Raw genomic sequence first — 12,214 nt, 5'->3', positions numbered from 1 at the left:
AATCTACAATTAACTGAACTTAATTAAAAAATATTGATTTGAGCTTTTTCAAAAATGTTTATTCCGTGTTACCGTGTATCATCATCACCATCATTAATATTTATTAATTCGCGTAATCATGGAATTATCCCGCCAAACTCAATTCTGCTCTTTTTTTTTTACAAGACTCAATGCTCTTAATGGTCTTGAAATTATTTTATATTAAAACATTCATTCCTTTTTGTGTTGAAATTAATTTAATGTGATGTGATACACATGCACGCAGCCCCCAGCAATGTCGTACTAATACTAAATGATGAATGCTAATTACAACCATACATTCAGAACCAAACACATAGTTTGCTAAATAAGTACGGAAATTCCAGAGAAATTCAGACCTGATAATTTAAAGCAAGATATTTCTGATGGCTTCACTTGGTCAGAATCCAAGTTTTATATGTGGAGGAGCATTTCAAATGCTAAATTCATTGTTCAGGCAGGTACCTGTTGGTGTATTGGCCTAGACTCTAGGGGATCATACTCCTCCTATCTTGGAGGTGGAGGAACCGTGGTTATCATATGGTTTAAGTATCTCCGCCTCCACTCAAGGTATAACATGTGAGTATGAGAACACCCTTGATTCAACAAGTCTCCAAGAATAAATTATCATCCTAGAAGTTTGAAAACTCCTATCGACGAGTGATGATGGATCAATGGTTTGAGAGGAAAAAAAGTTTATCTTAAACATTGAAATGAGCAAGAATAAAGGGTTCTTTATTTGTAACCAAATCAAATTCTTTGATTGATAGTGATGAAGCCACTCTTTTGTAAAGATGCATGTCATCGTTTTTGGGCAGAATTCCATAATCATGCGTTTGAACGTTCCTGGTTTATTGCATAACTCGTTACTAGTTTCAAACACGTGCCCTGCACGGGAAAATTTGTGCTGATTTTTTTTTTATATTTTTTAATTTATGGTGATAATATTTGTTAAAAATAATAAGTAAAATATATGTAGATTAAGGGAATATACATATCTTTGAAGTGATTTTTTTATTCCATTGTTTTCAATCACTTAAATTATTTTATCGTTTTGTGCTTCAAAGGTTTATCAGGGTAGGGCTCAAGGCTCAGTGAACGTTAGTAGAGATACTTTCATACCATCCATCAAAGAGATCATTACATTGACAATGGGAGTTGAACACACGATCTTGTGGATAGGTTATCACCATACCAAGTGCGCTATGCTATTTTTTAATAAAATATTAGAAAAGAAATCTATTAGAAAAACACCTACTTGTAACCCAAATCAATTGAACTGAAGAAAAAAAACATGTTATATATATATATATATGGGTTTTGCTGGAAGCCACCCATAAATTGATTATGTTGATGGACTATTTCAATAACGAAAAATGTTCACCTATTATTGTCTAACTATACGACAACAATTTTTTCTTTGAAGTTATTTCTAACATATTTTCTCTTTTTTTTTCAATAGCAGTTAGTAAACCAATAACGCCTGAGTAGAATAAACAATATTATTGTAGTGTGATATTTTATATTATTACGATGAAGTTGTTTAATTTTTTTAATATATAAACAAATTCACCAACCAACAAATCTATGTCAAAATCATCTTCATCTTGGAAGATACCAACCCGTGGAGTGAAATTATACAAATTTCATGGTAAATCATTATTGTCAACCCTTGTAAATTTAATGTGATGCACTTTGTCTATCTTGAAGTTGTCTCTAAGTAATAGCATGACATTCTCACGTGTTCTTAACAACACATTCTCTCAATTGTTTTATAAACATGTATGTGAGCCTCTTTTTCGCTTGAATTTGGTTTCGCTAGGCATCAAAAATCAAAATCGAAAATTAGATTTATCAAGAAACACTTTGAATTTAGTAAAAGAACACTAAAAACAACAAATTAATGATAACCTCAAACATCGAATAAGACCATTTCAAATGAGTGTGACTCATGAAATTTTAATATTTTAGTCACAAGATACATTCAAACAATCCTCGGCATAACAAAATAATCCCAAGTAGAGTCTATGATTTTAGAAATCATGACACTACGACATTTGAGTTAGCGTTCATGTTGCAAATCAATAAATTTGGAAAAATAAATAGAAAAAAACACGTAGGGATAGTAATTAAAAGACAAAGACATCCATTTTATTTTTTTTATTAAGAGGAGTTTACCAAATGTCTTCTCACATTTGTTTCTTATATATTTATAGGATGTGATTACCCTCTTAGAGTGCAAAGAAAATTCAAAACCAATTAGCAATAATACGCCAATTAAATGGAATTTAAGTTACCAATCAAAAGTAATCATCAGCACTAATTAGCAATACCGAATCCTATATGCATTGAAATAGGATGCACCTTTAATGAAATGATAAATTACATTGATTATAGAAGATTATCTATTTACACCAAAAAAAATTTGGGTTTAAAGTTATTTTTCTGTAAACCCATCAATGTATACGGAGTAGGGGTCCTTGAAATCTGGAGTTCAACCAAAAAGTAAATCTTGATCGAAAATTATTCAACTTAAAAATCAAAATTATGCTCTTTCGACCCATTTGTCTTTTTGTGGGATCCACAAACCACTTTATAATCATTCTATATATTTTTTTGACACAAATATTGTTCATTTAGTAAGATCTTATACTTGAGTTGATAAAATAAATAATGTATTATAAAAGATTCTTTCGACCCATTTGTCTTTTGATGAAATCCACTAACCACTTTATAATCATTCTATATTTTTTTCGACACAAATATTGTTCTATTTAGTAAGATCTTATACTTGAGTTCATAAAATAAATAATGTATTATAATTTATCTTGTTTCAAACCAAAAACACAAAAATAAAACAAAAAATTACTTGAAATAAAAAAGAAGAAAAAATATCAAAACCTAAAATATTAAGACAAATCTTAAATGAAAGATGTCAGATTTGGACTAATGACTTTACAATGATCTTTAATATTCTATTCTAGAATTGGAATATGTTTAAATGAAAAAAACCGTTAAAACAAAAGATTAAAAATAAAAACAAAATATATTAATTATTATCAACCTTAAAAAAAATTGAAAAGTGCTTAAATTAGAAAACTAAAATTTTTAAATGCTTAAATTTAGAAAAATGATGGATAACCCATCTTTCAAAAATTAGAATACTCAAATTTTTAAATTATTAGCAAGTGTTTTTAATGCTAGATAATGAATTGGGCAATTTCATATTGGGCGCAAGGAGAAGAGTTGGATAATGATAGTTATTCATTGAAATATACCATACCAATTGTACGATGTATAAAAGGAGTAGTATATACACTGAAGGAGGAATATTCCGAGAAGGAATACTCAAAGGTATACTTCCTACAGTATATGCACAATTATATTCAAACAATCCTCGCTATCAAAAAGTAATCACAAGTATTTTTTAAAAAACAAAAAAGTAATCCTAAGCAAAGCCCGTGAATGTGATGCTGAAAATCATGACAGTATTGAATCAAAAGTAATGGAGAAGCATTTACAAAAGAAATATATGAGACACAAAAGTATACATAGTATATGAAATTAAGGTATTAAGTTTTCCTTTAATTTGCCATTTTTTTAAGTTTTCCTTTATATCAGACGCAATCCATTTATTAGAAAACGTGTTTTATGTTTGAAAAACAAAATTCAGATGAATAAATTCAAGAAAGTCTTGGTTGCCAAATTAAAAAAAAAAAAACATATCGAAATAAAATAATCAACAAAATAAGTAAATATAATAAAGAATATAAAAACAACACGATAGCTGGTGATAGTACTCAAAATACTAATGTTAGTTTTTTCTACGGAGCTGAGGAAAAATTATGTACTTTTTTCACATTTGAGTTGCCTCTATTTATAGGCTGAAAATACCAGACTTTAGTGCCCAAAACTGGTTCAAAATTGAGAACTAATTCAAGACATTTAAAACTATTAATAATATGTGATGTATGCACTATACCATTCCGTCTATATACAACACAAATTTCAGTTTGTGATTTATAGAATTTGACATTCTGAAAATCTAACAAATTAATTGGTTTTAATTATTGGTTTTAAGGAATATTAATTGGTAATTCAAATCAAGTACTATCATTTAATTTTTTGTTGACTGCATTTTCTTTTATAAATATTTTGCTGTTTTTTTTTACAAACTTAAATATTTTCCGGTGTGAGCTATAGAAAATTATATTTTGTTCTTAGGACAAGCTTCATATTTAGATATTTATGTGTTACATAATATTAAATTTGTATATTTTAGTTAGGATGAAAAAACTCATTTATAATTTCTTTAAGAAATCATCTTTTTTTTTTTTTGACAGAACTTAAGAAATAAAAAATATGTTTTTGATACTTTTCATTTTTTCACGCAATGGTCATATTTTTTAAATTAAATTGAACACTTATTTATATAGTTAGAACAGTAAAATTATCACCAGCAAAGAAACATAATTAGTTCAAATATTTAGTTTTGATTGTTCAAATAAAGAATAAAAATAAAAAAAAAGTTATATACCATTTAATACTTAATGTCTTTTATAATTAGTTTTGTTAAAATTAGAATGAAGCATTGATGCTTTAAGGTCTAATGAAAATGTGTGATGTAGCTTTAATTGAAATAAGTTTTTTGATTGAGTGCCACGTGGCAAAATAGGTGGATGACCAAGAGAAGAGAAGCATTTAATTTTGGTCATTGTAAATCATTCTCAATTGTATATAATATAGATATAGATTGGTGTACCAAAAAAAAAAAAAATATAGATATAGATTGGTTCATATGTCTATATGATTTATGCATAATCATTCATTGTTTACAAATCTCTACAAATATCCTAATTTCTCTAGCACAAATTAAATTGATAATAACCCTCCTTCAAAAAAATAATAATAATTGATATAGCGAAATGAAACACGTGTAGTGAGAAATATTTCAGCAATCCATGGTCTAATGTGCTTCCATCAATCTAGGTGCACATTACAAAATGGAATTATCAAAAATCATCACCCTGTGGGACAACCAAATTTGCAGCATCCGATGTTACTGACGTTTACATAGTAGAAATTGTTAATCTTACCTCACTAATATTGGAAACAAGCTGTGATATCTAACATTAACCTGTGCTTATAAAGCCAGAACATTTTCCTAAGTTATGCTCCTCCAGCAGTATCCATATCTGTAACCCCATCAATTCCCTTGAAAACAACGCGTAATTTTCTCAAACATGAGGTTTTTTGGTCATTCTTGCTTGTCATCCCATTCACATGCACAATGTCCTTGGGCAATTTACCCATGAGGTTAAAAAGAGATAGAGTCAGGTTTGATCGAGTCATTTCCTCCAATACAGGGGGAGCTTGCATATACAGATTCTTTCCTCGATGTGTAACACTAGCTTTCGACAATCGCAACTTAGGATGTTCTTCCAGAAGATCCATGAACTGCACAAGTTTGATAATTGATTAAAAAACATGCATCAGAAAGGAATATGATATAATGAACCAATGAAATGAGCTGCTTAAAAGCAGCAAGGGACCTGTTGAAAAATATATAAATAAATAAATTTCATACACACAGCAACATGCACAGTAACAATTTCACCGATTTAGAGTCAAGATGCAAAATATTACATAGGTGGCAACCTTTCACAGTGAAATGCATGTTCAATGAAATAAGCATGGACCCTTTTGACTAAAGTTCCTAACAGGAGCGATGCTCCAAAGATTATGAGGACGGAAACATGCAGAATTTTGAGGGTCTACGCCTCTAAAAACCCAAAAGATCCCAACACTATCAAATGAAATTGTTACTTCCCTCTTTTTCCATCCTATTATTTTGTACACACTGTAACTACTAATTAATGAATCGAGTCACTTAAGCTATGTATGGGAGTTTATGAGGGGAGCTGGGGAGAGGAGAGGAGAGCTTTGGGGAAAAGGAAGTAAAAAAATGAAAGAACGGTAGTCCCCAACTTGAGAAAAGTGTTGGAAACTCACCCTTGCCAATTTTGGAGAGGATGCATATGGCTGGGTAAGTATGATGGAATGGTATTTCTAATGTAAGGGGGTTCTTGAAGAAGAGAGTTTGCAAGTGGACTGGGTTGGTTTCTGTAAATAATGGTTTGAGTTTTTTAAATTAGTTCACTGAATTTTCAGTTATGGTTCATGTGAACCAGATTTAATGCACACCACAACCCAGTATTCCTCATTTGTACCGCCTCCTGTATGTGCAACCGCCAAAGGCACGGGCCTAGTTCCGTTATATTCCCAAAGATATTGTCTTTCTCTATGTATGTCATGGGTCTGGTTTTCCATTCCCTATAGATATTCTCCTTCTCTGTGGCTTAACCCGAAGCATTGGTTTGATTCCCCATTCCTTCCAAAACATCACCCACCCCTCTCTCAAACCCCTCTCGGTCTCTTCCATCTTGAATTTGGTCATTTTCAGTTTGTTGTAGCCAAGATTCGACTTCCAACCACTTGTTAGGTGTTAGATATCTTATTAGAATTGTGTCAGTTTTATTATAATTATAGTAGTTAATTATGCAGTTATGGTTTATTATTATATTATGATTAATAATTAATTAAGTCAGTAGTGGGAGGTTAAGTTTTAAGAATAAATAGGGGAGAGATGGGAAGATTGAGGGGCATCTGAGGATTTGACTGGGAAGGGGCCATTTTGGCAATAGGGAGGTGCAGACCCTCGAAGTTCTGCAATATTATTCAGTAATCAAAGGGATTTTCCCTATTTTATTCTTCTATATCAGTTGGTTTCTATCAACTGGTATCAGAGCATCGATCTTGGAACCGTTGTACCGTTATGGAAGAAATGGAGTTTCGAGTGTTTGATGGCAAAGAAGATGCATACTGGTGGCTGCTATGCATTGAGGAACATTCAAAAAGAGAGATACACCAGATGAGGAGAAACTGACAGATGCGCTGATGTTATTCAGAGGTCGTGCTCGCCAATGGTCACACTGGTGGAATCGACGCCATCAACAGGTTAGTTGGCATATGTTCTCACTTGCATTTATTTGGCGTTTAAAACCGGAATATCGGGATATCATGCCTATGTCTGATAAAGAAGAGGAACCTGAAACTGAATTGGAGCGGTTGACGACTCAAGGTTCATTCAATATTCAACCACAAGATATTGACCAGGGCAATCCAAATCCCACCGCGATAGGAGAAGAGAAAGGTTTGGAAGGATGAAGAAATGGGGAAAATAGAGAGATATGTAGAAAATGCCCATATGCATGTCATGATTATGGAAATGGAACAGGAGAGCAAAACGGATTTGTGCAAACTTAATTGCAATAAAGAAATGAGTATGGGGTCAGAGATAAGGGGGACTACTATGGGCACCACAACATCAATCATCCAGTATTTTTTTCTCAAAAATATCACTACAAACAGAGTATATGATCAGGGCATAAGTTTGCATGATTCACACATCGCTCTGTCATTATACTTCAGTTATGGGACCCAGGTGGACACTTATGATATCCTTCACCTTGAGGATAAGGTGAATCTTTAGGGGGGGAGTATTGTTAGATATCTTATTAGAATTGTGTCAGTTTTATTATAATTATAGTAGTTAATTATGCAGTTATGGTTTATTATTATATTATGATTAATAATTAATTAAGTCAGTAGTGGGAGGTTAAGTTTTAAGAATAAATAGGGGAGAGATGGGAAGATTGACTGGGAAGGGGCCATTTTAGCAATAGGGAGGTGCAGACCCTCGAAGTTCTGCAATATTATTCAGTAATCAAAGGGATTTTCCCTATTTTATTCTTCTATATCAGTTGGTTTCTATCATTAGGATAACAGAGGTGTTAAATAGTTGGAACTTGGAATTATTAAGTCAGTTAATCAGTTAGGTAAAACATTTTCTGCATATGCCATGAATAAATTATTTCTATGAGCTATTATAGGGAGCTTATGAAAATAAGTTAAAAGAATAAAGACAGCTTACGAGCATATCATAAACTATTTTCATAATCTATTCCAAGCACTTATATCAGTGTTTGCTGATTATGTCATAAGGTAAGTCTAGATAAACTCTTTCAAACACCTTGTAATGGGCCAAGCTCAAGTCTAAGGAATACAAGGAGTGCACACAACCATTTGTTTACTGTTACTGAAGGGTATATATTGGGGATAATTACACAGCTATAGCCATAAAAATTGGCAAAAAATATATTTTACGTTGATAAAAGATATTGTAACCATACTCGTACTTTTCCTATTATTTACCTACAACACAGCCTAACGCTACCTATCTAAGCACATCCTATCTGACTCTAACTTCCTGAACTTACGTCCCAACAACTACCTGTTCAGCATTCTATTCATTCCTTGTACAACCATTAGAAAAATAAGGAAAAGGAAAGGGGTTGAGAATAAACTCAATGAAACTTTCAAGATTTGACACAAAGAAGCTCTACGTCTGCCGAAATAGTGTTTTTGTAGTCTACCCAAGGACAAAAGGCCGAAGATGTTAAGTTTAAAAACCATTTTTAAATGCAATACAACAGCTGCAGACAACAGTATGAAATAAAGACAAGCAAGAGCTGAAAATTGCCAAATGTAAATAGGCATTCACGGTCACTTTTAAGGTCAAGGCTTTAAGTTATAAATAAATAGCTAGCTAGCTAGCAACCAAACAATTTAAAATATGATTTCAATATTTTATACCAGGAACATTTGAACCTCCTGAAAACAAGGAATTGACATCTGATACATTCCAAATTTAAAAAAAAAAAACTTGAGCACTGATTGAAAATTTACCTTTTGCAATGTGATTGAAGGGTCCAGTTCAATACGTATACCAGGACCACACACAAGGCAGTCTTTGTCCCTCTCAAATTCTGTGACTTTAGTGTGGAGGCCTTCTGAACCATTATACCTACATGAGGTGTGAACAAATTAATAATATGTATATAGAGCAATAGCCAAGTAAAAAAGTAATAAAAAAGATAAAGAACAAACGTCAAATAGTTTGACAAAGTTTTGCTGCACTCTGTTGCAATCTTCAATGTTTCCAGCGCACATGCAGCTGATATAATTGCATTTGTTGAAGCTATAGCCGGTATGATGTTCTTCACAACACCCTATTAAAACAATTAATTGCTTAGCGAACGAGGAAAATGCAAATTATGCAATTGATTATCAAGGGAAAACAACAAGTAGCACAACCATCGGCCAAATTTTATGAATTCGTCATTACTGTTGGGTCACTGGGGGAGCTCGGGGGACTGTCCACATCGAGGCTAGAACAACCACATAGTGAGAGAGACACCACACTCTTACCCAAAACCTTAAGGCAATGGGTTTATGGGTCCTCTTACCTTTACTATTTTATCTGATGTGGGATAACTCACACTTGTACACAACAACATACATCAAACAAACAAAAAGAAAGAAAATTTTCCAGGGAGAACTAGCATCCCAAATACCTGGGTAAAAGAATAAGTAACTCCAGGAATGCCAAAAAGCTCGGCCCTCTTGACAGCCTATAAAACATAAATAGTGAAAGTTGTAACTGATTGATGGGCTTAAAACCTATACTGAAGAGTAATGCTCAATAAGAAATAGAAATTACCTCATCATAAACCCATTTCATATTCTCGGGGTTATCAGGGTCAAAAGGCACTCCACGATGAACCTATAAATCAAACTTCGTTTAAAAGGAATGGATCATTACAAAATAATAGAAAAGATGAACGATGATATATATATACCTCATCCCATTTAATCAAGTGAGCATATTCAATACAGTGGGCAGCGGTTCTAGGGGTTTCTGCCAGGGTACATAAAGGAAACTTCACTTGAGGTGGAAAAAGCCATATGGTACACTCAAAGCACGGTGTGATCCCTGGCATAATAACCCTGGCATGGCCCTTGAAACCTTCAGTCCCGCCATCCACCATAGGTTTGATTGTCTCTTCTCGTGGATTGTCATCAGAATCATACTCTATATTTATCAGTCAAAATAAAAGAAACTAAAATTAGCTTAAGCACCCTGCACTGCAGCAAACCTTATGAGAGTGTGGACATGAAAATTAACATAATTAAGTCAGATACGATAAACACATCCACAAAATATACTGTATAGAATGAAAGTTTGTATGACAAGTTACCGAGAGCAGACCAACAACAATAACAACCAAGCCCTGTCCCACCAAGTGGGGTAGGCTACATGGATCAAATTATGTTATAATGTTCTATCATAAACCATATCTTGGTCCAACACGTTAATCTTTAAATTCTTCTTAGGGTGTGTTTGGATGGAGGGTTTAGGAGGGGAAGGGAGGGGAGGGTTTATTTTTCATTTTTAAATTACGGACACTATGAAATGTATTTTAAAAAGTTATCATATTAATATGATAAACGATCATATAAATACTTCAATCACACTTAATTTATTTTAGAAAAACATGTTATATAGTTCGTAATTTAAAAAAGAAAAGTAAACCCTCCCCCTCCCTTCCCCTCCTAAACCCTCAATCCAAACACACCCTTAATGATTTCTCTTATAGTTTTTTTTAGGTCTTCATCTGCCTCTAGTGATCTAACTATCATCCTTTTGATCTACTCTCCTCACTACAGAATCTAAAAGTCTTCTCTCTACATATTCAAACCATCTAAGCCTGTAATTCGTGTGTGTCTTCCTATGGTGTGCATGTGTGTGAATTACTATTTATAAAATGTAAAAACAGTCAATACGTCATAACAACTCAAGTATTTGAAACACAACCACCATTCCTCAAAATAAAAAAAGCAGAGGAGCATATAAAGACAAATAATAACAAGTACTGTATAAGTTATAGGGATAAAAACACAAACCTAGAAAACTACAAGCAACAGTATTGATGTAACTCCGTGCCTCAATCGAATCAAGACCAAGTGCAATAATACTAAAATCATTATAAAATTCAATCTCCTTATCCTCAATCCTGCAAAAATGTGGCACAATATTCACACCACTAATTCTTTCCATTACACGCTTAGCAGCTACCTCAGCTTTAGGTTTCCCAACATCCTCAAGTCTACAAACAATCAAAATCACACAAATCAAAAAATATCCATATCACAAAAACAACAAAAAATTGAAATTTAAGCAAAAGGGTTTAATTATAATTATAATATACCTAAACAAAAATTGGCGATTGAGATTAGTAACTTCAATACGATCCATATCAATAACATCAAGGTTACGAAAACCAGATAAAGCTAAATCTTTCAACAATTCACAACCTAACCCACCAGCACCAACCACCAACACTTTCGCGAATTCTTGAAGATCATCTCTTAACTACAAGAGCACACACAACAAAATTGATGATGAAACCCTAGGAGTAAAGAGAATTGAAGAAGAATGAAAAAGAGAGTACCTCTGCGCCAGGTTCGAACCTGGGACCCACAAGATTGCCGGGTCGGAGAAGGAGTTTGTCGAGGTCCCTTGATCGACTTGGTTGTTGTTGTTGAATTTGCGCTGAGGTATCAGCCATGGCAACTATCGTATGAGGTTTTTCAAAACCTCGCAAACATGAAGGAACTAAAGATTTTGTTGCTTGATTTATACGCTCGATAAAAAAAAACAAATATTCACTTTGATTTTATATATTCCCTCAAAAAAAACTTACTTTGATTTTATATATAAAAGAAAATTGAATATCAAAAGTTTTTCTTTTTTTTGTCAAAAAAATTTTTTTTTTTTTTTTTTGAAAGAATTGAATATCAAAAGTTTATGGATTTAATATAAAATTTGTATAATTTGCAACAACTCTTTAGTCAAAAATAATATCCTAATTTAAATTCCATTTTGGGATATTAAGTATTTGAATTTAAATTCAATTTCGAATCAGTTTTTAAAAGTTTGAAAGATATACACAATTGTTTTTAATCCACTCAAATACTAAGATGATATACTAATTTTTTTAATGACAAGTATGTCGATTGTTATATTAATAATTTCTTTTTTGTGAGTCATGTTCATTTAATTAACTCTTTTTTTTTTTGTTACATTTAATTAACTCTTTAATATCATAAGAAATTTCACCATGAAATTTTGGAGTTTTTAAATGATAAACGAATTAATTATAAATTGTTTTAGAAATTCATAATTCATAATTATGGGAGATTGAAATTCATAATTAAATTAAGGAACGAAATT

The 12,214-nt window shown here is 32.2% G+C and overlaps 1 protein-coding gene across 1 annotated transcript; it reads right to left on the bottom strand.

Annotated features, from left to right (window-relative positions):
• Positions 1–4,807: 4,807 nt before the first annotated feature.
• LOC11436326 (NEDD8-activating enzyme E1 catalytic subunit) lies at positions 4,808–11,617 on the bottom strand. The gene is made up of 9 exons (XM_003610341.4): positions 11,433–11,617; positions 11,190–11,353; positions 10,885–11,087; positions 9,780–10,012; positions 9,641–9,703; positions 9,495–9,551; positions 9,028–9,149; positions 8,827–8,944; positions 4,808–5,475 (listed from the first exon to the last, which is right to left on the bottom strand). The coding sequence occupies exons 1-9, from the start codon at positions 11,547–11,549 to the stop codon at positions 5,188–5,190; spliced, it is 1,365 nt and encodes a 454-aa protein (XP_003610389.1). The 5' UTR covers positions 11,550–11,617; the 3' UTR covers positions 4,808–5,187.
• Between the last annotated feature and the right edge of the window lie 597 nt (positions 11,618–12,214).

Source organism: Medicago truncatula, chromosome 4 (genome assembly GCF_003473485.1).
Source record: "Medicago truncatula cultivar Jemalong A17 chromosome 4, MtrunA17r5.0-ANR, whole genome shotgun sequence".
Classification (NCBI taxonomy): domain Eukaryota; kingdom Viridiplantae; phylum Streptophyta; class Magnoliopsida; order Fabales; family Fabaceae; genus Medicago; species Medicago truncatula.
The sequence above is the reverse complement of the archived record's forward strand: the minus strand, read 5'-3'. Positions and strand labels throughout refer to the sequence as shown.